The sequence below is a fragment of the Melanerpes formicivorus genome, unplaced genomic scaffold (genome assembly GCF_026170545.1).
Source record: "Melanerpes formicivorus ecotype bairdi unplaced genomic scaffold, bMelFor1.0.p_v2 SCAF_15, whole genome shotgun sequence".
NCBI classification, from domain to species: Eukaryota; Metazoa; Chordata; class Aves; order Piciformes; family Picidae; genus Melanerpes; species Melanerpes formicivorus.
In genome coordinates, this window is record NW_027142367.1 from 19,489,217 (window position 1) to 19,516,888 (window position 27,672).

The 27,672-nt window shown below is 54.9% G+C and overlaps 1 protein-coding gene and 2 long non-coding RNA genes across 5 annotated transcripts in view; 2 read left to right on the top strand and 1 right to left on the bottom strand.

Annotated features, from left to right (window-relative positions):
* The first annotated feature begins 3,394 nt into the window (after positions 1 to 3,394).
* On the top strand, positions 3,395 to 6,255 carry LOC137445749 (uncharacterized). The gene is made up of 4 exons (XR_010988476.1): positions 3,395 to 3,667; positions 3,848 to 3,938; positions 4,162 to 4,485; positions 5,842 to 6,255. It is a non-coding gene; the product is annotated as an uncharacterized lncRNA (long non-coding RNA).
* A 36-nt stretch (positions 6,256 to 6,291) lies between these two features.
* On the top strand, positions 6,292 to 9,024 carry LOC137445748 (uncharacterized). The gene is made up of 4 exons (XR_010988475.1): positions 6,292 to 6,621; positions 6,737 to 6,887; positions 7,068 to 7,134; positions 7,794 to 9,024. It is a non-coding gene; the product is annotated as an uncharacterized lncRNA (long non-coding RNA).
* Positions 9,025 to 10,432: 1,408 nt separating this feature from the next.
* The window catches only part of TMEM245 (transmembrane protein 245), a 63,457-nt gene continuing 46,217 nt past the window's right edge, over positions 10,433 to 27,672 (bottom strand). For all 3 annotated transcript variants that reach the window (XM_068147747.1, XM_068147745.1, XM_068147746.1), the window contains 5 exons: positions 26,717 to 26,862; positions 19,530 to 19,630; positions 16,533 to 16,707; positions 14,106 to 14,300; positions 10,433 to 12,925 (listed from right to left, as the gene is read on the bottom strand). In XM_068147747.1, coding sequence (XP_068003848.1) covers positions 12,880 to 12,925; positions 14,106 to 14,300; positions 16,533 to 16,707; positions 19,530 to 19,630; positions 26,717 to 26,862 — 663 coding nt within the window. In that variant the 3' untranslated portion in view covers positions 10,433 to 12,879. The remainder of the gene's footprint in view (positions 12,926 to 14,105; positions 14,301 to 16,532; positions 16,708 to 19,529; positions 19,631 to 26,716; positions 26,863 to 27,672) is intronic.

Here is a 27,672-nt window from a genome sequence, read left to right on the forward strand (position 1 = left end):
CATGTATGAGAGAGAAGAGCTAACAGCAGTGAGCTCAATGGCAGAGGCTATGGCTCAAGCGTTGTCCTCTTGAGCAAGGAGAGAGACAAAGTGAAAGAGGGGACAACTTGTTTACCAACTGGGGTAATACTTAATAGGTTCCTTGAGGCTGGATTTGACCAATGGGCACTCTTGTGAACAACTGGCTTCAGCCTATAGAAAGTGTGAAGCTGCCTGTACTGGGTGTTAACATGAGCATCCCATGCGATGGCAGCATGCAGGGGGCCGTGCTGGCCCGGCTTAATACCTTGGCTTTTGTCTCCCTCATGAAGGAGGGGAACTTGTCCACATGCTGGGACAAGCTTCAATATCTGGGCATAAGGTGCTTTCACCACAGGTCTCTAATGGATCTTCTTGGCCTGAAAATATTTTCAGGTAGCTAACCAAATTAGCAAAGCGGTAGTTTCAGTTCTGTCAGTTAGATGGACACCCCTCAAGTGACCAATTCTGATGCTAAGTATTTTAGGATCTGAGAATATGTAACAGTTGTCACTGTAGGTGATTGCCATAACACTGTAAGGGATGACATGTTGCATGGCAGTGAACCATTTGCATGCAATTTCTCTTGCACTATTGTAAGTGAGAAAAGTGCTGGGAGTAAAAAGTGTCGCTTCCATTACCAGTGTAAAAACACTTGTTCCCATGTGAAATAGAAACAGAAATAGGTTCTTGAGGTGGTGGGACCAAGGTGCACATGTAATTCCATTCAGGTGGTGAATGAACTGCAGACAAATGTCAAATACAAAGATCTTCTCTGTCGTTCCCAGATGCTGAAAACCATGGGAACCAACTCTCTATCATCCATATTTTCAGCATGCTTGAATGTAGTAGCTCTCAGTTTTCCTCTGTAGTCAGAGAGAACCAATCATTGCTCTGAGGCAGCCTCAGCTTTTGTGACCTGGGATGTGAACAAATTGTGCACGTGTACATACAGAAACACTTGTACATACAGAATTAACCAGGCTGGAAAAGACCTCTGAGATCATCCAGTCCAACTTCTCACCCAGCACCATCACCAAGGGCCTCACCCAGACTCTCCCTACACCTCCAGGGATGGTGACTCCACCACCTCCCTGGGCAGCACATCCCAATGGCCAATCTCTCTTGATGGGAACAATTTCTTCCTCACCTCCAGCCTCAACCTCCCCTGGCACAGCTTCAGACTGTGTCCTCTTCTGCTGGTGCTGCTTGCCTGGGAGAAGAGCACAACCCCCACCTGGCTACAACCTCCCTGCAGGGAGTTGTAGGTTGCAAGAAGGTCTCCCCTGAGCCTCCTCTTCTGCAGGCTAAGCAACCCCAGCTCCCTCAGCCTCTCCTCTCAGGGCTGTGCTCCAGACCCCTCCCCAGCTTTGTTGTGTGTATTTATGTGAAGTAATTTAAACAAAACACATTAAACCACTTCTCTGTGGTAACACACTCAAACGCTTTCTTTCCCCCTCTGCCTTCTGGAGCCAGGATGGAGGAGAGAAAAGTGTGGGAAAGGGGCAGCAGAAGGCACCTTACCCACCTAGGGCCAGGGCGCTTGGACCCTTCCCCACACTACATGTCAGAATCCCCGCACTTCGGCAAGCACGGGATACAGTGGGTCGAGTTTCCCACTTCCTTTGGTGACATTCTGACAGCCTGCCACTTCTTAGTGGGAGAACAGTCTCTGTTCCTGGACTTGTCTTTTCCCAAATAGTGTTCCTTAAACTGTTCCTGTGGGCTCCTGAGTGTCCCTGCTGAGCCCTGCTCACACGCAGCCTGCTCCACTGCCACCTGCAGGGCTCTGCCTTGCTACGGACCCCCAGCTGGGGCCTGCTCCCTGACCTCCCAGGGCCAGGGGTGCATCCCCTGGGTGACATCACAATGGTGGAGGGGTGAAGGGCAAGGGGTGTGTCCCGTGGCTGAGGTCACAATGCCCCCCAGGGATGGGTATAGAACTGGGCTGCACTCTGCCCCAGCCAGCTTTGGCTCTCAGCCTGGCTTGGTGGCTGTGCGAGAGACGCCGTTGGGGAGCGCGAAGGCAACGCCGACAGGAGAGGACTTCTCTGTGGGACTGGAGCCTGAGCAGCAGGCAGCACTCCCGGGAGAAGGACACAGATCCTGTCCCAGGGTCCTGAGCGCTTGGCAGGCTTGCAGCTGTGCCACAGGCAGCGGTGAGCAGCAGCCCAAGGTCCCTGCTTTGCTTGGGCCGCTCCTGTCCAGCCGCAATGCTTGTGGCACTGGCGCTGACACTGCTGTGGGCAGCAGTCAACTATGTCCTATGGATGACAGAGGTGGGTGAGCCCCTGCTTGGCACTGTGCCCTGGGCCCTGCTGTCCCCTGGAGGGGCTGGCAGGGTGAGCTCAGGTGGGGAAGAGGGGCTGGCAGAGCCATGGGCATCTGCTGCACTGGGAGGTGCAGGAGGGACCCTGGCAGCAAGTGTGCAGCAGCAGAGCTGAGTCTCCATCATCTGCCTGCCATGAGCAGCTTCATCAGCCCCATCCCCATCCCCCCTGCCCCATTCCTGTCCCAGAAGCAGCAGCTCTCATCATGTCCTGTAGGCAGGAACTTGCTGCAGGGACCCAGGAGACCTTTACAGAATCTTCCTTTCCCTGCAGGAGGCAGAACTGGCCCTGACTGGGGGCACGAGAGACGTCCCTGCAAGTGCCACAGCTTGTGAGGGGGCAGCCCTGGAGGAAGAGGCTCTCTCTCCTGTGCCAGCAGAGGAGGAGGGGGCTGCATCTGCAGAGCTGGGCCCCCAGAGGGATGTGGAGCAGGCAGCAGCCCCAGAGTTGGACATGGCTCAGGCAGCTGCTCCAGAGGAGGTCCTGGAGGTGAAAGCTGCCCCAGGCGTGGCTGTGGAGCAGAGTCCTGTGGCAGCGCTTGGCACGGCCGGCGGCTGTAGCTCAGCTCTCATTGCTATAGCCCAGGCAGTGGTGGCAGAGGCTGTGGAGCAGGCAGTGCTGCAGGCAGGCCTCAGGCATGAAGGGCAGAGGCCAGCTGGCAGCAGCCAGGCCCCGGCTCGCCGCCGCTTCGGGTCAGGCTTCTTCCGCAGGCTGCGCAAGGGGCTGAGCAGGGCACGCAAGGGGCTGAGCAGGGCACGCAAGTGCTTCCTCTGTGCCTGCTGCATCCCCACGGCACAGGAGGCCTAGCACCGTGCCCTGCTGCCAGGGCCAGGCCGGGCCGCGGCCCTGGGGTGGCTTTGGCCCTGAGAATGAGACCTGGCCCTGAGGTGGCACCAGCCCTGAGCCTGCCAGGAGCGTGGCCCAGGCATGCAGCTGCCCTGAGGAGGCCAGAAGGGCTGTGGACACTTCCTGAGCACAGAGCAGGCAGGAGACAGGCAGGAGCCTGGTGCTGCTGACCTGCAGCTGCAGAGTGGCTCTGCCAACAGAGTGCAGGTATGTCCCCTGGCAGGGTGACACAGAGTCCTCCCTCAGGAGGACCAAGTTGGCAAGAGCAGGAAGAAAAGAGAAGGCTGTGAAGTGACAACAAAAGGTGACAATTTCTCTGCAGAACCAGGCTGTGCCGGCTGCAGCTCAGGAGAAGAGGGCAGAAGATGACTGCAGCAGCAGAGGAGCTGAGTGCAGGTGATGCAGCAATGCTTGTGGCACCGGCGGTGACCCTGCTGTGGGCAGCAGTCAGCTATGCCCTATGGATGACAGAGGTGGGTGAGCCCCTGCTTGGCACTGTGCCCTGGGCCCTGCTGTCCCCTGGAGGGGCTGGCAGGGTGAGCTCAGGCTGGGAAGAGGGGGCACAGCCAGGGGCATCTGCCGCACCGGGAGGTGCAGGAGGTGCAAGGCCCCCAGGCCTGGAACCTAAGAGCTCTCTGTGGCTTCTCTTGCAGAGTGCTCCAGCTGCTAGGCCCTTGGAGCTGAAGGACAGCCAGGAGCTGGACAGCTGATGCTGGGCAGGTGTGCCCTCGCCATGCTGGGCAGGTGAGTGCCAGTGCCAAGGAGAGGGCACTTGGGACACACGGGATGGGGCAGAGGGAGACTCCCCATCCTCTGCCTGCTGTGAGGGGCTTCATCATCCCCATGCCCATCCCCATCCTCCCTGCCCCATTCCTGTCCCAGAAGCAGCAGCTCTCATCAGGTCCTGCAGGCAGGAACTTGCTGCAGGGACCCAGGAGACCTTTACAGAATCTTCCTTTCCCTGCAGGAGGCAGAACTGGCCCTGACTGGGGGCACGAGAGACGTCCCTGCAAGTGCCAGAGCCCCGGAGCTGGCACCAGCCCCTGAGGTGGCAGCAGCTGGGGTGGTGGCACAGAGCCTGAGCTGTCCAGCTGAGGAGGAACTTGGCAGGAGCAAGAGAGAGGAGTGAAGTGGCAACAAGAAACAAGAACCCAAGCGTTTGGTTTTGTGTGGATGACGGAGACGGGAATCAATACGGCTGATCAATAGGATCTGCTATTGTTCCTTTATTGCTTCGGCGATCTTCTGTTGTAAGGCAAGCAGAGCACAGAGCAGACAGAGCTGACAGCTGGTAAGAAGTGCACAGGGGAAGTGTGTACTAAGAAAGACTTTACAGCTTCTGTAGGCTCTGGGGGCATTGCTGGCAGGGCTTCATTGGCCCCTCAGGAGTGAGCACTCACTGTGCTGCTGTGGATTGTTGGCTAACAGGCGGGATGGTTGATGCAGGTCTGCGTCCTGTTACTGCAAGAGAGCTCTCTGTGGCTACCAGTGCCCTGCCTTGGTTACACACTGCGGGCACAGCACTGCTCTGCTGTACTGCCAGCCACTTCTGCACTCATGCTGGGCACGGCCTGCCACCATGCCAGGCTCTAGGCCTACACTGCCAGATTGTCACACTGCTTGTTACAACCATTACCTCAGTTCTGTGTCTGTGGCTGCTGCAGGTCAGGGCAAGAGGGCAGAAGCAGATGACAGCAGCAGGGGACTGAGTGCTGGGGGTGCAGCTGTGCCGGCAGTGCTGGCCCCGAGGTGGCAGCTGGCTCTGAGCCCAGTGCCCAGAGGGGGAGCATCAGGGAAGGCAGCAGCCAAGGGACTGAGGAGCAGCCAGCAGCTCTGGCTTGCTGTGGGCACCGGGCTGGGGCCTGCTCCATGGTGTCCCAGGGCCGGGGATGCAGCTCCTGGGTGACATCACAATGGTGGAGGGCTGAAGGGCAAGGGGTGTGTCCCGTGGCTGAGGTCACAATGCCCCCCAGGGATGGGTATAGAACTGGGCTGCACTCTGCCCCAGCCAGCTTTGGCTCTCAGCCTGGCTTGGTGGCTGTGCGAGAGACGCCGTTGGGGAGCGCGAAGGCAACGCCGACAGGAGAGGACTTCTCTGTGGGACTGGAGCCTGAGCAGCAGGCAGCACTCCCGGGAGAAGGACACAGATCCTGTCCCAGGGTCCTGAGCGCTTGGCAGGCTTGCAGCTGTGCCACAGGCAGCGGTGAGCAGCAGCCCAAGGTCCCTGCTTTGCTTGGGCCGCTCCTGTCCAGCCGCAATGCTTGTGGCACTGGCGCTGACCCTGCTGTGGGCAGCAGTCAACTATGTCCTATGGATGACAGAGGTGGGTGAGCCCCTGCTTGGCACTGTGCCCTGGGCCCTGCTGTCCCCTGGAGGGGCTGGCAGGGTGAGCTCAGGCTGGGAAGAGGGGGCGGCAGAGCCATGGGCATCTGCTGCACTGGGAGGTGCAGGAGGGACCCTGGCAGCAAGTGTGCAGCAGCAGAGCTGAGTCTCCATCATCTGCCTGCCATGAGCAGCTTCATCAGCCCCATCCCCATCCCCCCTGCCCCATTCCTGTCCCAGAAGCAGCAGCTCTCATCAGGGCCTGCAGGCAGGAACTTGCTGCAGGGACCCAGGAGACCTTTACAGAATCTTCCTTTCCCTGCAGGAGGCAGAACTGGCCCTGACTGGGGGCACGAGAGACGTCCCTGCAAGTGCCACAGCTTGTGAGGGGGCAGCCCTGGAGGAAGAGGCTCTCTCTCCTGTGCCAGCAGAGGAGGAGGGGGCTGCATCTGCAGAGCTTGGCCCCCAGAGGGATGTGGAGCAGGCAGCAGCCCCAGAGTTGGGCATGGCTCAGGCAGCTGCTCCAGAGGAGGTCCTGGAGGTGAAAGCTGCCCCAGGCGTGGCTGTGGAGCAGAGTCCTGTGGCAGCGCTTGGCACGGCCGGCGGCTGTAGCTCAGCTCTCATTGCTATAGCCCAGGCAGTGGTGGCAGAGGCTGTGGAGCAGGCAGTGCTGCAGGCAGGCCTCAGGCATGAAGGGCAGAGGCCAGCTGGCAGCAGCCAGGCCCCGGCTCGCCGCCGCTTCGGGTCAGGCTTCTTCCGCAGGCTGCACAAGGGGCTGAGCAGGGCACGCAAGGGGCTGAGCAGGGCACGCAAGTGCTTCCTCTGTGCCTGCTGCATCCCCACGGCACAGGAGGCCTAGCACCGTGCCCTGCTGCCAGGGCCAGGCCGGGCCGCAGCCCTGGGGTGGCTTTGGCCCTGAGAATGAGACCTGGCCCTGAGGTGGCACCAGCCCTGAGCCTGCCAGGAGCGTGGCCCAGGCATGCAGCTGCCCTGAGGAGGCCAGAAGGGCTGTGGACACTTCCTGAGCACAGAGCAGGCAGGAGACAGGCAGGAGCCTGGTGCTGCTGACCTGCAGCTGCAGAGTGGCTCTGCCAGCAGAGTGCAGGTATGTCCCCTGGCAGGGTGACACAGAGTCCTCCCTCAGGAGGACCAAGTTGGCAAGAGCAGGAAGAAAAGAGAAGGCTGTGAAGTGACAACAAAAGGTGACAATTTCTCTGCAGAACCAGGCTGTGCCGGCTGCAGCTCAGGAGAAGAGGGCAGAAGATGACTGCAGCAGCAGAGGGGCTGAGTGCAGGTGATGCAGCAATGCTTGTGGCACCGGCGGTGACCCTGCTGTGGGCAGCAGTCAGCTATGCCCTATGGATGACAGAGGTGGGTGAGCCCCTGCTTGGCACTGTGCCCTGGGCCCTGCTGTCCCCTGGAGGGGCTGGCAGGGTGAGCTCAGGCTGGGAAGAGGGGGCACAGCCAGGGGCATCTGCCGCACCGGGAGGTGCAGGAGGTGCAAGGCCCCCAGGCCTGGAACCTAAGAGCTCTCTGTGGCTTCTCTTGCAGAGTGCTCCAGCTGCTAGGCCCTTGGAGCTGAAGGACAGCCAGGAGCTGGACAGCTGATGCTGGGCAGGTGAGTGCCAGTGCCAGGGAGAGGGCACTTGGGACACACGGGATGGTGTGGTGAAGAGGTTATTAAATTTATGAATATGAAATTTGGATTATGACAATATTAATTTTATTAATTATCAAACTATTAATAACCGATTAATCACCAACTTTTATACATGTTCTAGTGCATGTTCGTGAAATAGATTCCACAGGTGGCTTAGTGTTATGATTATAACTTAATTGAACTAGTTACAGACTAGCTCTATATTCATATTACAAAGGGTGCAGTTCCACCGCTTGGCCACTAGATGGAGACTCGGCGGGACGCGGGCGGCTCCTGGCTATGCACAGCAGTATTGCAATCTTTCTCTGCGTCAGCTCTTACTCTGCTGGACGCGGATTCTTTGAACTGAGTGCTAGTGGGTGGAAAGCGCGTGAACGATATTCTATTCCCTTCAGACAACGCCAAGGAGAGGGCACTTGGGACACACGGGATAGGGCAGAGGGAGACTCCCCATCCTCTGCCTGCTGTGAGGGGCTTCATCATCCCCATCCCCATGCCCATCCCCATCCTCCCTGCCCCATGCCTGTCCCAGAAGCAGCAGCTCTCATCAGGGCCTGCAGGCAGGAACTTGCTGCAGGGACCCAGGAGACCTTTAGAGAATCTTCCTTTCCCTGCAGGAGGCAGAACTGGCCCTGACTGAGGGCACCAGAGACGTCCCTGCAAGTGCCACAGCTTGTGAGGAGGCAGCCCTGGAGGAAGAGGCTCTCTCTGCTGTGCCAGCAGAGGAGGAGGGGGCTGCATCTGCAGAGCTTGGCCCCCAGAGGGATGTGGAGCAGCCAACTGCCCCAGAGATGGACATGGAGCAGACAACTGCCCCAGAGATGGACATGGAGCAGACAACTGCCCCAATGATGGACATGGAGCAGACAATTGCCCCAGAGATGGACATGGAGCAGCCAACTGCCCCAGAGATGGACATGGAGCAGACACTTGCCCCAGAGATGGACATGGAGCAGACAATTGCCCCAGAGATGGACATGGAGCAGAGAGCTGCCACACCCATGGACAAGAAGCAGACAGCCATCCTCTGTGCCCCATTCCTCTCCCAGAAGCAGCTCTCATCAGGTCCTGCAGGCAGGAGCTTGCTGGAGGGATCCAGGGGCCCTTTCCTGGCAGGAGGCAGAAGTGGCATTGACTGACAAGGACAACAGGAGAGACCTCCCTGCAAGTGCCACAGGTTGTGAGGGGGCAGCCCTGCAGGAAGAGCCTCTCTCTCCTGTGCCAGCAGAGGAGGAGGAGGGGGCTGCATCTGCAGAGCTTGGCCCCCAGAGGGATGTGGAGCAGAGAGCTGCCCCAGCCATGGACACCGATCACCTTGGCACAGCTGTAGGCTGTAGCTTCCCTCTGACTGCCACAGCCCAGGCACTGGTGCCAGAGGTGGTGGAGGAGTCACTGCCTGAGCTGCTCTGGGCAGACCTCAGGCACGATGGGCAGAGCCCAGCTGGCCCCAGCCAGGCCCCAGCTGGCCCATGCCTGGGGTCAGGCTTCTGCAGAAGGATGTGCAAGGGGCTGAGCAGGCAGACAGGGGCTGCCTCCAGGCCCTCTGCAGGCCAGGGGCACAGCAAGAGTAGCACCGTGCCCTGGTGCCAGGGCCAGGCCATGCCAGGCTGGGCCCCTGAGGTGGCAGCAGGCCCTGAGGTGGCAGCAGCTGGGGTGGTGGCACAGAGCCTGAGCTGTCCAGCTGAGGAGGAACTTGGCAGGAGCAAGAGAGAGGAGTGAAGTGGCAACAATAAACAACAAGAACAAGAACCCAAGCGTTTGGTTTTGTGTCTGTGGCTGCTGCAGGTCAGGGCAAGAGGGCAGAAGCAGATGACAGCAGCAGGGGACTGAGTGCTGGGGGTGCAGCTGTGCCGGCAGTGCTGGCCCCGAGGTGGCAGCTGGCTCTGAGCCCAGTGCCCAGTGCCCAGAGGGGGAGCATCAGGGAAGGCAGCAGCCAAGGGACTGAGGAGCAGCCAGGGAGGCCTCATGCTGGGAACCACCTGGGGAAGCTCATGTGAAATGTTGAGACCTTGATGGCTTCCTCTCTCCCTGGGGCTGGGACTCTGCAGCCACCCAGCTCATGCCTATGGCTGAGACCCACTCAGTGCCCTCCCTCAGTGGGGACAGGCTGGGGCCTGGGCACAGCTGGCAGCAGCCCCCAGGGAGTGTTGGTGTGTGGGCAGCTGTGGGTGGGCTGCAGCAATGTGCCAGCAGCAACTCCAGCAGGGTCAGGCAGAGCTTAGGTGCCTGGGGAGGAAGAGGCTTTCCCGCAGCAGCAGGGCTGAGGGAGAGCTGTGCAGGGCCGAGGGAGAGCCGTGCAGGGCTGGGGGAGAGCTGTGCAGGGCTGGGGGAGGGGCTGAGGTGCCATGCTGGGCACTTGGCACTAGCTGGGTGCAAGCTGCTGTGGGAAGGCAGGCAGCGAGCAGCGCAGGGAGTGTGGCCCTCCGCACCCCGCAGCAGCTGCAGGCGATGGAGCTGCCGCAGCTGGGGCCGGAGGAAGAGCTGGGAGAGCGCTCCGGGGGGAGGCTGGGAGGGCAGGCAGGGAGAGCGGCACCGGGGGCTGGCACCGGCCGCAGCCTGCAGAGCCGCGGGGCTCCAGGCGCCGTCCCCAGCGCCGCTTCCCGCCCGGCGCCGGCCGCGAGAGGCTGCGGAGCCCTGGGCAGGCTGGCAGCTGCCTCACAGTATCACAGAATCACCAAAGGTGGAAGAGACCTCAAAGATCAGGTCCAACCTGTCACCACAGACCTCATGACTAGACCATGGCACCAAGTGCCACATCCAATCCCCTCTTGAACACTTCCAGGGATGGGGACTCCACCACCTCCCTGGGCAGCACATCCCAATGACAAATGACTCTCTCTGTGAAGAACTTTCTCCTCACCTCCAGCCTAAACCTCCCCTGGCACAGCTGGAGACTGTGTCCTCTTGTTCTGCTGCTGGCTGCCTGGGAGAAGAGCCCAACCCCCACCTGGCCCCAACCTCCCTGCAGGGAGTTGCAGAGAGCAAGAAGGTCTCCCCTGAGCCTCCTCTTCTGCAGGCTAAGCAACCCCAGCTCCCTCAGCCTCTCCTCACAGGGCTGTGCTCCAGCCCCCTCACCCCTATCTTCAACCCCAATGGCTGGAAGAGAAGTCACATCATCCTTAAAATCAAACAAGCCTGCACCCTGGATGAGCTGCAAATCCGTCCCGTTGCACATGCAACATCTGAGTGCTGTCTCCACCATTGGCTGTGTGGAGAGCAACTGAGTTTCCAACCAAAAGAGAGTAAGAGCACAATGTTCAGATTTTTGGCATCTTTTTATTGAAGTCAGTCTTTATTGCTCTGTCCTGGACTGGGGCTGGACAGATCCTCTGCTGCCCCGAGAGGGACAAAAGAATGAGACTCACACAGGGACTGGGAGTGATGGAAAGTTTGAGAGGAAAAGCAAGTGGTGCTTTACAGAAATTCACAAAGCACAGTGGCAAAGATATCCCAAAGCATCCAGAGTCCCTTACAGCACCCCAAAGGCCCCCAACACTTCCCTTCTCCCCACCTGAGGGTACACCCAAAACCCCCAGGACTCTTTCTTCCCCCTACCCCCCCCACCCCTGCTAGGCTGGTCTCAGGCTGGCCAGGTCTGAGACTGCCCCAACCCCTTCTCCTCCTGGCATTAGGCCTAATACACTGCTGCCCCATAGGGAGCATCCCCCACAGGAGCAGAGAGGGAAGAAAGAGGAAGAGAATGACTTTGCAGATGGATTGATAGGGCACAGGATTTGTGGGAAGAAAGAGGCTGTTTGCTGTGACCACTGTAATGGGTTGGACACTGACAGCAGAGGGGCAGCTTACATGGCAGCAACAGGAGGCACCCAGCCTGAACTGGCATTGTCACAACATTATCAGAAGAGTGTGGCCAGCAGGACCAGGGAAGTCCTTGTGCTCCTGTTCTCAGCACAGGTCAGGCCACACCTTGAGTCCTGGGCCCCTCAATTTAAGAAGGACATTGAGACACTGGAAGGTGTCCAGAGAAGGACAAGAAAGCTGGGGAGGGGTCTGGAGCACAGCCCTGTGAGGAGAGGCTGAGGGAGCTGGGGTTGCTTAGCCTGCAGAAGAGGAGGCTCAGGGGAGACCTTCTTGCTCTCTCCAACTCCCTGCAGGGAGGTTGGAGCCAGGTGGGGGTTGGGCTCTTCTCCCAGACAACCTGTGACAGAACAAGAGGACAGAGTCTCAAGCTGTGCCAGGGGAGGTTTAGGCTGGAGGGGAGGAGAAAGTTCTTCCCAGAAAGAGTAATTGGCCTTTGGGATGTGCTGCCCAGGGAGGTGGTGGAGTCCCCATCCCTGGAGGTGTTCCAGAGGGGACTGGATGTGGCACTTGGAGCCATGGTTTAGTTGCCATGAGGTGCTGAGTGATAGGTTGGACTGGAGGATCTCTGAGGTCTTTTCCACCCTTGGTGGTTCTATGGTTCTGTGATTCTCTGTGCATCTGCTGCTTGGTACTCAGAGCCTCACCACACTTGTGACAAAGCTGTGCAAGTATGAAACTTCTACCCCAAAATCCACTACTTATTTTTCAAAAGGATCCATTCACAAGGATCCCTGGTGTCAAAGTATTAATCAATAATCAATACAAAAGGCCTTAAATGTCACTGGAGCTCGAGCAGAGTTACACAAGGCGACGAGTCTGACCCTGTGCCCTCAGCGAGACACCACTGCAGGAACTTCAGAACTCTCTTTATTATCAAAATATATCTCAAATGTGTAAGCTCTCTGCTACAGCTCCCCAAGGTAACTGCCTGGAGTCCTGCAGGGGCTAAGGAAAACCCAAACACAGCAAACCCAAAGCAAAACACTGCAGTAAAACCCCTGCTCACTCCCCTTCCTCTCTGGAAATCCTCGTGTTGGAAGAGTCAGCTGAACTCAGCCACAGCATCTGAACAGGAACACTGAACAATCTCCATTCGAGTTCCTATCACTGGCAGTAAGACAAGACAGTCACTCATCCCTTCTGCCCCAAGAGCAGCCAAGGCCTTTGAAGGCTCCACTGGGGCAGTGGCCCAACAGCCAAACGCTGTCATGGGCCCTTGCAAACGAGGGCAAGATTTAACCTCTTGCAGTGAATCCTCCTCTTCCAACATGAGGAAGCCTCACCTTGCACACCTTGCACACCTGCTAATGTCAGGAAGACCCTAGAAACACACCAGCCTCCAACAGCACTGCAGGGCATGTAAGAGGATACTATTTAAAGTGCTGTTATGAGTCACAGGTGACAGCCAAAGCCCCTACAGAGACACTTGGAGGAGAGCAGAGACTTCTATCCTACTTTTATTTAACAACTGAGTGGTTTGCACCTTCCTTCTTTCCTCCTCCCACCAGGCTGGGAATACAATCCTTTAGGAATCAGCTTCCTTTAAAGCTACTGCAGTTTCCCAACACAAATGACCCAAGAGACAGAAGCCAAGTCAGTCATTTCAGCAGCTAAGAGAATGACTCCAGTGGATATAACCGTCCTCTTCATTACCCTTCTCATGAAGACACAGCTCCAAGGTCTTCCACAAGGCAGCTGAACTGTCTCTTACTATGCAAAGCCACGGGAAGTAGACAGTCTGTCTTGAAGAGGCCAAGTGCACAGCGAGGTAAGGCCTGCAGGTGTCTGAGGAGGAATGCTTCCCTGGGCACTGCCCCCAGGAACAGCAGGCCGTGGGTCTTGGGAACTCTCATGCTGAGCAGGAGCAGTACAGCACCTTCATCACTCTGCAGCTGCTTTGATCTCCTCAGGACTCTCTTTTGGGGACCTGGAGGTAGGGATGATTGAAAAAGTAAGACTCCAATCAGTTGAGTGGTTACAAATGTCTGTTGCTAACAAATTGAAACTCATGAGGTTCAGCAAGACCAAGGGCAAGGTCCTGCAGCTGGGTCAGGGCAATCCCAAGCACTGCTATAGGCTGGGCAGGGACTGGCTGGAGAGCAGCCCTGGAGGAAAGGCCTTGGGGGTGCTGGGGGAGGAGAAGCTCAGCAGGAGCCAGCAGGGAGCACTTGCAGCCCAGAGAGCCAAGCAGAGCCTGGGCTGCAGCAAGAGAAGTGTGGCCAGCAGGGCCAGGGAGGGGATTCTGCCCCTCTGCTCCACTCTGCTGAGCCCACAGCTGCAGCTCTGGGGCCAGTTCTGGAGCCTCTGTGCCAGGAAGGGTCTGGAGGGGCTGGAAGGTGTCCAGAGAAGGGCCAGGAGGAGGAGCAGAGGGCTGGAGCACCTCAAGATGACAGACTGAGGGAGCTTAGGCTGCTCAGTCTGGAGAAGAGAAGGCTCTGAGGAGACCTAACTGTGGCCTTCCAGTATCTGAAGGGGGCTACAAAAAAGCTGGGGAGGGACTTTTGAGGGTGTCTGGGAGTGATAGGACAGAGGGGAATGAAGCAAAACTAGAAGTGGGGAGATTGAGATTGGCTGTGAGGAAGAAGTTGTTCCCCATGAGGGTGGTGAGAGCCTGGCACAGGCTGCCCAGGGAGGTGGTGGCAGCCTCCTCCTGATGCCTGGAGGTGTTTGCAGCCAGGCTGGATGTGGCTGTGAGCAACCTGCTGTGGTGTGAGGTGTCCCTGCCCATGGCAGGGGGTTGGAGCTGGCTGAGCCTTGGGGTCCCTTCCACCCCAGACAATTCTGTGATTTCAAGCTTACAAGCTCCAGGCAGCATTTTCCTTCAGCATGATTTTCCTGTTTAGAGTACAGGCTAGCTGAATCCCCTCGGGATCCTCCATCACATCCAGCTGCAGATGCACATTCACACAGAAAGCTCATGCACACCTTCTCTGTGCCTCCACAGGCTGATCCATGTTAAACATAGTGGGAACACAATAGAATTAGCCAGGCTGGAAAAGACCTCTGAGATGGTCAAGTCCAAGCCATCAGCCAGCACCATCTCCTCAACTAACCCATGGCACCAAGGGCCTCACCCAGTGCAAACACTGAAGACGTTTGCAGCTTACCGCTGACTCTGCAGTGGCCACGAGGCTTGTGCTGGAGTGGGCACTGAATTAGTTGGACTCACCAACATGGCACTATAAATGTTGGAAGCAACCACCAGCACACAGAGGAGGATTGGTCCTATGATGGCTCCTTCCAGCCCCAGGTAATAGGCTCCACCAGCTACTGCAAGACCTGTCAGGTAGGGATGGCCGCCTCTGGAAGGAGAGCATAAGCAGAAGAGAATGCCATTAAGAACAACCACCACCAACTCTACCCCTTGGAGGATACACTTAATCACAAAGTTGAGCTTGGGGAATGACTCAGCCAGCTGCAGCAATCCACACATGCACCACAAACTGCTCTTCAATGACTGCACAGACAGTTGAGGCTGAATTCTGTTCTGTATTTGGGCAGCAGAGCAGAAGTGTCCTGCAGCACGTGACACTGGCGGTACCCACAGTGGAGAGGCCACCCCAGACACCTGCTGAAGAGCATCTCAAGGAGTGAATGGCAAAAGCAATCCCAAAGATTCTTCATGCTTCAGGGAACCTTAGAATTGTTAGGGTTGGGGGGGAACCCAAGGATCATCCAGTTCCAACCCAACCCCACCCCAACCAAAACACAAAGGACCCAAAGCGAACCAGCAAAGCCCCAAACCTTTGTTCTAATCCCCCACTGGTTTGTGGATCTCTTGGCTGCTCTGCTGTGTCATCTGCCAGTGGGTGATGCAAAGGGGAATGCTACACACCTCTGGTCAATTCTTATCACCAACTGAAACGGTGATTGCCCATTGGGATGTGCTGCCCAGGGAGGTGGTGGAGTCCCCATCCCTGGAGGTGTTGAGGAAGAGCCTGGCTGAGGCCCTTGGTGCCATGGTTGAGTTGATCAGATGGTGCTGGGGGAGAGGTGGGACTTGATCTCAAAGTTCTTTTCCAACCTGGTTAATTTCTCTTCTATTCTACTCTATTTTGCTCACTTTGAGAACAAGGTCAAGGACTGAAACAATAAAGCTCACAGAAAAGGCCTGGGGAAGCAGAGGTGCTGAGAAGAGTAAGGCCTCTGAGATGAGGAGAAAGTGCTTCACAGAAAGAGCTGTTGGCCATGGCAATGGGTGACCCAGGGAGGTGTTCAAGAGGGGACTGGCCGTGGCACTCGGAGCCATGGTTTAGTTAGTCAGGAGGTGTTGGGTGCCAGCTTGGAATTGATGCTCTCTGAGGTTTTTTCCAGCCTTATTGATCATATGATTCTTTGATTCTCAATATTGCCACACCTCTTCCTATGCTTGAAGATATTAGAATAGAATAAACCAGGTTGGAAGAGACCTTTGAGATCATCCAGTCTAACCTATCATCCAGCACCATCTGATCAACTAACCCATGGCACCAAGCACCCCAGCAAGTCTCTTCCTGAGCACCTCCAGGGGTGGGGACTCCACCACCTCCCTGGGCAGCACATCCCAAGGGCCAATCTCTCTGGCTGGGAAGAACTTTCTCCTCCCCTCCAGCCTGAACCTCCCCTGGCACAGCTTGAGACTGTGTCCTCTTGTTCTGCTGCTGGGGGCCTGGGAGAAGAGCCCAACCCCCACCTGGCTCCAACCTCCCTGCAGGGAGTTGCAGAGAGCAAGAAGGTCTCCCCTGAGCCTCCTCTTCTGCAGGCTAAGCAACCCCAGCTCCCTCAGCCTCTCCTCACAGGGCTGTGCTCCAGACCCCTCCCCAGCTTTCTTGCCCTTCTCTGGACACCTTCCAGCAGCTCAACCTCTTTCCTAAGCTGAGGAGCCCAGAGCTGGACACAGGACTCAAGGTGTGGCCTGAGCAGTGCTGAGCACAGGGCAGAAGGACTTCCCTGCTCCTGCTGGCCACACTCTTCCTGCTGCAGGCCAGGATGCCCTTGGCCTTCTTGGCCCCCTGGGCACACTGCTGCCTCATGTTCAGCTGCTGTCAACCACAACCCCCAGGTCCCTCTCTGCCTGGCTGCTCTCAGCCACTCTGCCCCCAGCCTGTAGCACTGCCTGGGGTTGCTGTGGCCAATGTGCAGCTCATGGCACTTGGATGTGTTCAATCTCCTGCCCTTGGCCTCTGCCCATCTGCCCAGCCTGGCAAGGTCCCTCTGCAGAGCCCTTCTGCCCTCTCACTGAGCAACATCTGCTCCCAGCTTGCTGTCAGCTGCACATTTCCTGCTGATGGACTCCATCCCCTCCTCCAGATCATCAATGAAGATATTGAGCAGGCTGGGGCCCAGCACTGCTCCCTGGGGCACACCACTGGTGCCTGGCTGCCAGCTGGCTGTGGCACCATTCACCACCACTCTCTGGGCTCAGCCCTGCAGCCAGTTCCTAACCCAGCTCAGAGAGCTGCTGTCCCAGCCAGGGGCTGACAGCTTGCTCTGCATGCTTCAGAAAAGTTAAGTTTAATTGAAGGCATTCATGATCATTAAGCATTTTTACTTACCCTGATATATCAGAATAAATTGCTGTATCCACAAAATAGGTTGGCAAGAGGTGAAAAACCAAGAGCAAAATGGCTTTGCATCCCTGCCCTTGCACGAGCCACAAATCCAAGACTGCAGGGATGGCTGCCCAGTAAGTCCCTAGAAAGGGCACTGCTCCAAGGATTGCTGCTAATGCTGGAAGAGACAGAAGCACAGGGGTGAGGGAAGAGCAGAGGAGTTTCACACATAGAGTCAGAGTTAAATTCTGACAGTTTTGCCACAGCAGTATGACAAAGTGCTAAGGGGCTGGAAAGGACCTCTGAAGATCATCTAGTCCAGGCCCCTGCAGTCCCACTTGCCTCTGTTGCTGCTGTTCAGGAGAACAAGAAAATGAGACTGCTCCTCAGAAAGGCTTCACAAACTGCCAGTCATAGCATCACAGAACTGTTAGGCTTGGAAGGGACCTCAAGGATAGGATAGGATAGGACAGGACAGGACAGGACAGGACAGGACAGAATAGAATCAAATCGAATCTACCAGGCTGGAAGAGACCTTCAAGATCATCGTGTCCAACCCATCAACCAATCCAACACCACCTAAACAACTAACCCATGGCACCAAGCACCCCATCAAGTCTCCTCCTGAGCACCTCCAGGGATGGGGACTCCACCACCTCCCCAGGCAGCCCATTCCAATGGGCAATCACTCTCTCTGTGTAGAACTTCCTCCTAACATCCAGCCTGAACCTCCCCTGGCGCAGGCTGAGACTGTGTCCTCTTGTTCTGCTGCTGGCTGCCTGGGAGAAGAGGCCAACCTCTGCCTGTCTACAACCTCCCTTCAGGTAGTTGTAGAGAGCAAGAAGGTCTCCCCTGAGCCTCCTCTTCTCCAGGCTAAGCAACCCCAGCTCCCTCAGCCTCTCCTCCCAGGGCTGTGCTCCAGACCCCTCCCCAGCTTTCTTGCCCTTCTCTGGACACCTTCCAGCAGCTCAACCTCTTTCCTAAGCTGAGGAGCCCAGAGCTGGACACAGGACTCAAGGTGTGGCCTGAGCAGTGCTGAGCACAGGGCAGAAGGACTTCCCTGCTCCTGCTGGCCACACTCTTCCTGCTGCAGGCCCTCTTGGCCCCCTGGGCACACTGCAGGCTCATCACAGTATCACAGTATCACTTAGGTTGGAAAGGACCTCGAGGATCATCGAGTCCAACCTATCAACACAGACCCCATGACTAGACCATGGCACCAAGTGCCATGTCCAATCTCCCCTTGAACGCCTCCAGGGTCGATGACTCAACCACCTCCCTGGGCATGTTCATGTTCAGCCTACCATCAACCAGTACCCTCAGGTCCCTCTCTGCCTGGCTGCTCTCAGCCACTCTGGCCTCAGCCTGTAGCACTGCATAGATCATCCAGTTCCAAGCCCCCTGCCATGGGCAGGGACACCTCACACCACAGCAGGTTGCTCACAGCCACCTCCAGCCTGGCTGCAAACACCTCCAGGCAGGAGGCTGCCACCACCTCCCTGGGCAGCCTGTGCCAGGTACTTCCAAAAGAGGCCTGAATTCAGAGGGATTCAAAGCTGTACCAGTAAGGCACATTTCAAGCATCTACTAGCTAATAATGAGCCACTGTGTGCAAGAAAGCCTCCAGAGGCCTCTTTGGCACTCCCCAGGTCTCCACAGCAGCACAGTGCTTCGGTGCAGGTGCACAGGCAGACACCTTCTGGCTAGAGCAATGCCTGCTGTGAGCTGGAGTGATTCAGTGCTGCTGCCACTCTGATTTGAAGTAACAGAAACAAACAGAAAAGTAAACAAGAGGGGGTTATGGTTTGGGGTTTTTTTCCCATCTCATTAACAAGAAGGCAAAACCTTTTTGCATGCAGCTTCAGCAGAAAGAACAATTACTTTCCAAGGAGGTCTAATGGCAGTTAGTTGTCATTGGACACTCTAAACCCTTTACAGCACAGTCATTTCCTACTAGAGTGACTTTTGCTGCTTTAGAGCTTCCTCTTTTGTTCCCCTCTACCTTCATGCACATTTTTTAATCTAATATTACTTTTAGGGGAATAGAGACAAAAGAGTAGAGGGGAAGAAAGCTCTCAGTGAAAGCTGTTCAGCCATTTCCAAAGAGAAGTTTAAAGAGTAATTGGAAACCAGAGGTTGGCAATAGAGTCAGGCTACAGTATGGGCAGTAAGAAGCATGGCTCTATCATGGGCTGCTCCATTTAAGGACATTGAGACACTTGAATGTGTCCAGAGAAGGGCAATGAGGCTGGGGAGAGGCCTTGAGCACAGCCCTGGGAGGAGAGGCTGAGGGAGCTGGGGTTGCTTAGCCTGCAGAAGAGGAGGCTCAGGGGAGACCTTCTTGCTCTCTGCAACTCCCTGCAGGGAGGTTGGAGCCAGGTGGGGGTTGGGCTCTTCTCCCAGGCAGCCAGCAGCAGAACAAGAGGACACAGTCTCAAGCTGTGCCAGGGGAAGTTTAGGCTGGAAGTGAGGAGAAAGTTCTTCCCAGAGAGAGTTGTTATGCATTGGGATGTGCTGCCCAGGGAGGTGGTGGAGTCCCCATCCCTGGAGGTGTTGGAAAAGGGATTGGATGAGGCACTTGGAGCCATGGCTTGGCTGTCAGCAGGCATTAGGTAATGGGTTGGACTCGAGGATCTCTGAGGTCTTCTCCAACCTGGTTGATGCTACGATTCTATGAAGTTTCATGACACCACATCTTCCTCCATCTGGGCATCCTGAAACATCAGCATGGGTCAGCTATGGAAGAATCAAAAGCCAATGGAGGGAGAATGAAGTTAAAAACCTAGAAAGACTTGGATTGAATAGAAGGGAGAAAGAAGTACACCTGGCCAGAGAAACAGAAATGAAACAGATGCCAGGGGATGTGTGGTGAAAACAGGGGAAAACCCAACAATGCCCAGAGGTAGGGTGACATCAAAAGCAACATTTAATCCTACTGATTTTGTACACTTAGGTATGGCAAATTATCCCTTGACACATTACAATTGTTCCAATTCTTACCAGATGGTATGAAGACTATGTTAATCCCAAAGATAGTGTGGGTCAGCCAAGTGTAGAGTCCATAGAAGCCAGCCATTTTGAGGGAAGCATCAAACACACCCCTAGAACAAGCACAGAAGCTTTGTCAAACTTCGTTCCCCATAGAAGTCAGGGAACTGCAAAGCTACACACAAACTGCTTTGGAAATTACAAAGCCATTAGTACCAGGAAGAATTCACAATGGAGCACTGAGCCTCTCATGCATTTGCTCCCCGTGGCAAGAGCAAGCATCCAGCACACCTGCCACTTGAGGCACTGAGACACAAACCTCCCAGACTGTTCTTTACTGCACAACAGGTTCTGCACACTGCCTGCTGATGGACTCCATCCCCTCCTGCAGATCATCAGTGAAGGTACTGAGCAGGCTGGGGCCCAGCACTGCTCCCTGGGGCACACCACTGGTGCCTGGCTGCCAGCTGGCTGTGGCACCATTCACCACCACTCTCTGGGCTCAGCCTCCAGCCAGTTCCTAACACAAATATATCATAGTATCATAGTATCAGTCAGGGTTGGAAGGGACCACAAGAATCATCCAGTTCCAACCCCCCTGCCATGGGCAGGGACACCCCACACTAGATCAGCCTGGCCACAGCCTCAGCCAGCCTGGGCTTAAACACCTCCAGGGACAGGGCCCCAACCACCTCCCTGGACAACTCATTCCAGGGCTTCACCACTCTCATGGGGAAGAACTTCCTCCTCACCTCCAGCTTCATTCCATTCCCCCTAGTCCTATCACTACCTGAGATCCTGAGCAGTCCCTCCCCAGCCTTCTTGGAGCCCCCTTCAGATCCTGGAAGGCCACAATGAGGTCACCTGGGAGCCTTCTCTTCTGCAGACTGAACAGCCCCAACTCCTTCAGTCTGTCCTCACAGGAGAGGCGCTCCAGCCCTCTGCTCATCCTTGTGTGTATATATACACACATCAATATCCCAATAGCATACACACCTAGCAGACTGCCAGGGTGGTGGCTCAGTTGGTAGTGATAAGACCCTTAATGGGAAGGTCATGAGTTCAAGCCTGCAGTGGGCAGTAGTGTCCTCCCTACTCTAGTCATGAGGTCTGTGGTGCCAGGTTGGACTTGATGATCTTTGAGGTCTCTTCCAACCTTAGGAATACTGAGTACTGAGCATCTCCCTAGCTCTTTGCATCTAGCACACACAACTACTAAGCTGAAAGCAGAAGGCATCATACCAGGCTGAGAAGCTGTAAGGTACCACTGGCCAAGCAGGAAGCTATAAGGAGTCCTGAACCCAGTTCCATTCTTCTCTCCTTCATCTTTGTCTACCTCAATTAATCAGATATGCACAAGAGATCCTGCTTTGTGGTGTGTGGCCCACAAGAAGTCTGAAGTCCCTTAACACTCCTGTTTGTCACTTATATCAGCAAAACTAAGAACTCTCTCTCTGCTCCTGGACCACTGGAGCTCAAATGCTGACAGTTGTTGGAGTTTCCAGCTACAGAGTGAGCATGTGGTAAGTTGGGAAGAGGAATCTCCTGGCTACTGTACTAAATGAAGGCCTATTGATCCTGGCCACCGGCTGGGCATAGGAGTGGAAGCGAGACCAGAGTGGGGTTTGGCCTTGGCAGCATTCTGCAAGAACTACCATTTCCCTAAACACCTACAGAACACTTGACCAGCCACACAGTGCTTGCAACCCAAGCAAAATGCAAGTTTGATACCTTCAACACTCTAAGCCAAAAATACACTCCAAAAAACCCCAATGCTACTCTTTCAGCATCTTCATTACACCAACAAGATCTGATCCTTTACCATAGGCTCTAAGAAGACATCATAAGGATTGCACTGTGCCTTTATAGGTAGGCTGAACATGAGGCAGCAGTGTGCCCAGGGGGCCAAGAAGGCCAAGGGCATCCTGGCCTGCAGCAGGAAGAGTGTGGCCAGCAGGAGCAGGGAAGTCCTTCTGCCCTGTGCTCAGCACTGCTCAGGCCACACCTTGAGTCCTGTGTCCAGCTCTGGGCTCCTCAGCTTAGGAAAGAGGTTGAGCTGCTGGAAGGTGTCCAGAGAAGGGCAAGAAAGCTGGGGAGGGGTCTGGAGCACAGCCCTGGGAGGAGAGGCTGAGGGAGCTGGGGTTGCTTAGCCTGGAGAAGAGGAGGCTCAGGGGAGACCTTCTTGCTCTCTGCAACTCCCTGCAGGGAGGTTGGAGCCAGGTGGGGGTTGGGCTCTGCTCCCAGGCAGCCAGCAGCAGAACAAGAGGACACAGTCACAGGCTGTGCCAGGGGAGGTTTAGGCTGGAGGTTAGGAGGAAGTTCTACACAGAGAGAGTGATTGCCCATTGGAATGGGCTGCCCAGGGAGGTGGTGGAGTCCCCATCCCTGGAGGTGTTCAGGAGGAGACTTGCTGGGGTGCTGGGTGCCATGGGTTAGTTGTTTAGGTGGTGTTGGATTGGTTGATGGGTTGGACATGATGATCTTGAAGGTCTCTTCCAGCCTGGTTTATTCTATTCTATTTTTTACTGCAGAGTCCTCCTGCACACAGGGCTAACTCCAAATGATGCTGTAAGAAACTCCAGCTACTCAATTTGTTTTGAGAATAGAGTCATAGAATTGTCAGGGCTGGAAGGGAGCTCAAGGCTCAGCCAGCTCCAACCCCCTGCCATGGACAGGGACACCTCACACCACAGCAGGCTGCTCACAGCCACCTCCAGCCTGGCTGCAAACACCTCCAGGCAGGAGGCTGCCACCACCTCCCTGGGCAACCTGTGCCAGGCTCTCACCACTCTCATGGGGAACAACTTCTTCCTCACATCCAATCTCAATCTACCCATTTCTATTTTTGCTCCATCCCCCCCAGTCCTATCATCACCTGCCACAGTCATGGGAGCTTCAAAACAAAGTCACTTGCTGAGAGCGAGGGAGGGAGCAAGGAAAGTACTTTGGATAGAAAGAATGAAAGAAAGAAGTACCTTGGATAGAAAAGTAAAAGAGAGTACAGCCAGAGACAATGTTTTGGTTCTTTGGGTTGGTTGGTTTGTTTTGGCACACAGGAGAGTATGTAAGACTACAACAGGGGTGTGAGCAAGTCATATGGTTATTGCTACCAGAACAATCAGCTGATAAATGCTGCTATCTACCCCACTAGGATAATCTGCTCACTACTGCCACTGTGGATCTGCCTGCATACTGAATCAGTGCAGCAGCTCAGACAGATTTACAGACTACATTCCCCTGCTTCTCCCCAGGAAGTCACCTGGAGCTTTCCTTTCCTCCCTGCAATCAAACTTAACAACTATCTGTTGTTCCCACTTTTCTTTTCACTAGGAACTCACTCCACTTAGACAGAATCATTTTCAGTTCTATTGTCCCACCTCATAACACACATCAGAAACAAAGGTTGTTAAATTTCACAGAATCAAGAAGGTTGGAAAAGACCTCAGAGATCACCAAGTCCAACCTGTCACCCAACTCCTCATGGCTACTAAACCATGGCTTCAGGTGTCACATCCAATCCTTTTTGAACACCTCCAGGGATGGGGACTCCACCACCTCCCTGGGCAGCACATCCCAAGGGCCAATCTCTCTTGCTGGGAAGAACTTTCTCCTCCCCTCCAGCCTAAACCTCTCCTGGCACAGCTTGAGACTGTGTCCTCTTGTTCTGCTGCTGGCTGCTTGGGAGAAAAGCCCCACCTGGCTCCAACCTCCCTGCAGGGAGTTGCAGAGAGCAAGAAGGTCTCCCCTGAGCCTCCTCTTCTCCAGGCTAAACAACCCCAGCTCCCTCAGCCTCTCCTTGTAGGACTTGTGCTGGAGTCCTCTCAGGTCCTGCTAAGTGCACTCCTGTGACAGAAGATCTCTGCCAGGGCTACTCCTGATACGAAAGAACGCAGGCTGCATGCACAAATGCAGTCAAAACAGGATCAGTGAACAGCTGCCTTTGAAAAATCAAGCTGAAACACACTGTTAATACTGCAGCAAAATAAACCAGCTCCCAGGCTTAGCTTCCTCTGAGCACTGGTTCAGCATGCTGGGAGGTTACTGCCTCCCGTGGGAACTGTGTCACCATCGCATTTCCTCCATCGCCACTGCCGGGAGGCCGCAGCAAAGCGGACAGCTGCTTAAAGACACCTTGAGTTGGTTTGCTTGGCTCCTCCTTCCAGAGCTCTGGAAATGTGAATGAATAAAAGTGTGAAAAAACACCAAGCCCAAACAGTGTGAACCTGTGTCAGCCACCAAGGCACCACAGGTTTCCTTCACATCGAACCTCTCTGACTTTGGAGCTAATTGCAGGGGAGGCTCTGGTGAGGACCTCCTCCTTAGAAACACTGAGTGTTAGGTAACTTCTATGGAATGGCAAAAAGTCTGAGCAAACTGGAGGAGCACGTGGCAGGATGAAGGAAATGAGGAGCAGGATGATAACCCTCCTCAGGCTGAAAACAAAACAGCGCTCTTCTTACTGGCATTCCAGAACAAACCTCCAGCAACACAGTCTCAACACTGCTCTGGGTATAAAAGCCACCTCTAGGGTCAGGAGGCCCCAGCAAGCTGCCAGCTGCAGCAGCTTTAAGCCACAGCCATCCCCGTGTGCATGCACTCATGTGAAAGTATCGCACACACTAAATTGCACCGAGGCCGTCACAACATGCAACTTAGTAATGTGCAATATCTCCACCAGAGCAAGCAGAATGGGAGCTCCAGGGGAGAAGGGGATGGTGCATTCAAGGAGGAGAACGACATGCTGCTCAGGGAAAGGAAAATGGTTCAAGCAAAGGTGTGCATGCCACTACTGTGGTGATCTGTGAACTGGAGGAACAGAACAGAATTAACCAGGTTGGAAAAGACCTCAGAGATCATCCAGTCCAACCTGGCACCCAGCACCACCTGATCAACTCAACCATGGCACCAAGTGTCTCATGCAGTCTACTCTTAAACAACTTAGACTGAAGGAGTTGGGGCTGTTCAGTCTGCAGAAGAGAAGGCTCCCAGGTGACCTCATTGTGGCCTTCCAGGATCTGAAGGGGGCTCCAAGAAGGCTGGGGAGGGACTGCTCAGGATCTCAGGTAGTGATAGGACTAGGGGGAATGGAATGAAGCTGGAGGTGGGGAGATTCAAGCTGGATTTGAGGAGGAGGTTCTTCCCCATGAGAGTGGTGAAGCTCTGGAATGGGTTGTCCAGGGAGGTGGTTGGGGCCCTGTCCCTGGAGGTGTTTAAGCCCAGGCTGGATGAGGCTCTGGCCAGGCTGATCTAGTGTGGGGTGTCCCTGCCCATGGCAGGGGGGTTGGAACTAGATGATCCTTGTGGTTCCTTCCAACCCTGACTGATACTATGATACTATGAACTCCAGGGATGGGGACTCCACCACCTCCCTGGGCAGCACATTCCAATGGCCAATCTCTCTTGCTGGGAAGAACTTCTTCCTAACATCTAGCCTAAACCTCCCCTGGCACAGCTTGAGACTGTGTCCTCTTGTTCTGTTGGTGGATTACCACTTCATCCATTCAGGAGGAGAAAAGAACCAAACCAAACCAGAAATCCAGGCAAGAACAACATCAGCTCCCTGTTTCATGGGTAAAAGGCAAACTTTTGCTACACATGCAGTGAGGAGGGAGAGGTATTGACATTGATTTTAGCATAGCAGGTTGAGGGAGATGATTCTCCCCCTCTACTCCACTCTGGTGAGACCCCACCTGGAGTACTGCCTCCAGTTCTGGAGCCCCTATGACAAGAGGGATCTGGAGGTGCTGGAAGGTGTCCAGAGAAGGGCCACATCCTGCTCATCCTGAGCAGAGGGCTGGAGCACCTCTCCTATGAGGACAGACTGAAGGAGTTGGGGCTGTTCAGTCTGCAGAAGAGAAGGCTCCCAGGTGACCTCATTGTGGCCTTCCAGTATCTGAAGGGGGCTACAAGAAGGCTGGGGAGGGACTTCTTAGGGTGTCAGATAACAATAGGACTGGGGGGAATGGAACAAAACTAGAACTGGGTAGATTGAGATTGGCTGTGAAGAAGAAGTTCTTCTCCATGAGGGTGGTGAGAGCCTGGCACAGGCTGCCCAGGGAGGTGGTGGCAGCCTCCTGCCTGGAGGTGTTTGCAGCCAGGCTGGAGGTGGCTGTGAGCAACCTGCTGTGGTGTGAGGTGTCCCTGCCCATGGCAGGGGGTTGGAGCTGGCTGAGCCTTGAGGTCCCTTCCAGCCCTGACAATTCCAAGGTTCCATGATGTTACTCAATTCTGAACAAAGCACTGATACATGCAGGGAAGGATTCCCCTGTGGCCCTAACACTATGAATATAATTACCATGAAAAAATGCACCCACTAGCACTGAGAACCAGAATTGTTACCTACAGTAAGCTGCTCCAAGTGGTTCTCACACTTCCAAAGCATGGGTTAGGAACTGGCTGGGGGCTGAGCCCAGAGAGTGGTGGTGAATGGTGCCACAGGTTTCACCGTAGAAGTTACTCAAAACTGGGAAAACTGATTTGTGCTTGCTCTGCAGGCTAAACATTGTTGGCTGTTGTCTAGAGAACGTCCTGTAGGCTGGCAGCACCTACCTGGGACTGATCAGTCATAGGCAGATACACTGAGCAAAGGCAAATGCCCATACTGCAAACAGAACCACGTTCACAGCATGAGGAAAAACCAAGCCAGCAGCAGGACATCCCCTGAAGTTCTCTTTGGCTTTTGAGGGTGTCAGGGAGGGATAGGACTGGGGGGGATGGAACAAAACTAGAAATGGGGAGATTCAGATTGGATGTGAGGAAGAAATTCTTTCCCATGAGGGTGGTGAGAGCCTGGCACAGGCTGCCCAGGGAGGTGGTGGCAGCCTCCTGTCTGGAGGTGTTTGCAGCCAGGCTGGAGGTGGCTGTGAGCAACCTGCTGTAGTGTGAGGTGTCCCTGCCCATGGCAGGGGGTTGGGACTGGCTGAGCCTTGAGGTCTCTTCCAACCCTGACCATTCTATGATTCACTACAGCACTGATCTCTGACATTTTTTAGGCACATCCAATCAAATTCTCTTTTAACAATCAAGGGGAGAAAACAAAGCAAACCACAAAGGCAAAACCACCAAGTCAACTTCTTGGAAATCCTTGAGATCTGCAACTCCTCTCTGAAACATGAGCTGTTACAAATGCTGAGCAGCTGTAGTTGAACATGAAAGTTACAGAGGAACTGCCCAGGAAGAACAAGAAACCAACAACATACCTTATTGCCTCCTCAACAGATTGGCCAACTATATTTGAGGAGGGACCTGGCTGAGACAAAGGTGTGAGGCTTATCACCCACTTCACTGGCTTGTAGTATTCATCACTGGAACTCAACAGATAGAACAGTGTGGTCAGAAAAATTACCTGCAAAACAAAGGGGACTTTCCAGTTAACAGGCAATGAACACATTCCACACCCAGAGCATGCAGCTATGCTTCAGCTACAGAACGTGGAAAGACACCAAATACTGTTCCACAAGCTTAGATTCAGGGAGACACAGAGCTAGCAGAATCCTCTTCCCTCCTCTAAAAGAGATTTTCCTCCTCTAAAAAAAAAAGACTTAACTGCTGTCTCTTGTTGCTCTAAAACCTTTAGCCCTGTTCAGCCTCTTCCCAAAGTCACACAGAGACCAACATTCTGGTTGAGCTCTTTTGGCTTGCTGTTGATTTTTCACTTGCTCGGTGCCCTGTCCCCCAAGCATGCTCAGCAGATCAAAGAACTGCTGAACAGTATCACCTGTTCTTAAAACAAAACCACACACACACTGTCACATCAAGCTGGTATCTCCTAAGAGTCATTATAACCAGCACCAGAACAAGAGGACACAGTCTCAGGCTGCACCAGGGGAGGTTTAGGCTGGAGGTCAGGAGGAAGTTTTACACAGAGAGAGTGATTGCCCATTGGAATGGGCTGCCTGGGGAGGTGGTGGAGTCACCATCACTGGAGGTGTTCAGGAGGAGACTTGACAGGGTGCTTGGTGCCATGGGTTAGTTGATTAGGTGGTGTTGGGTGATAGGTTGGACTCAATGATCTTGAAGGTCTCTTCCAACCTGGCTTATTCTATTCTATTCTGGAGCTGGATGTCAGACATGCATGGAACAGCCCCTCACAAACAGGAAATCCATGAGACTTATTAGGCTGGCAACCCTAACCAAATACTCCTCTGAGTCTGAA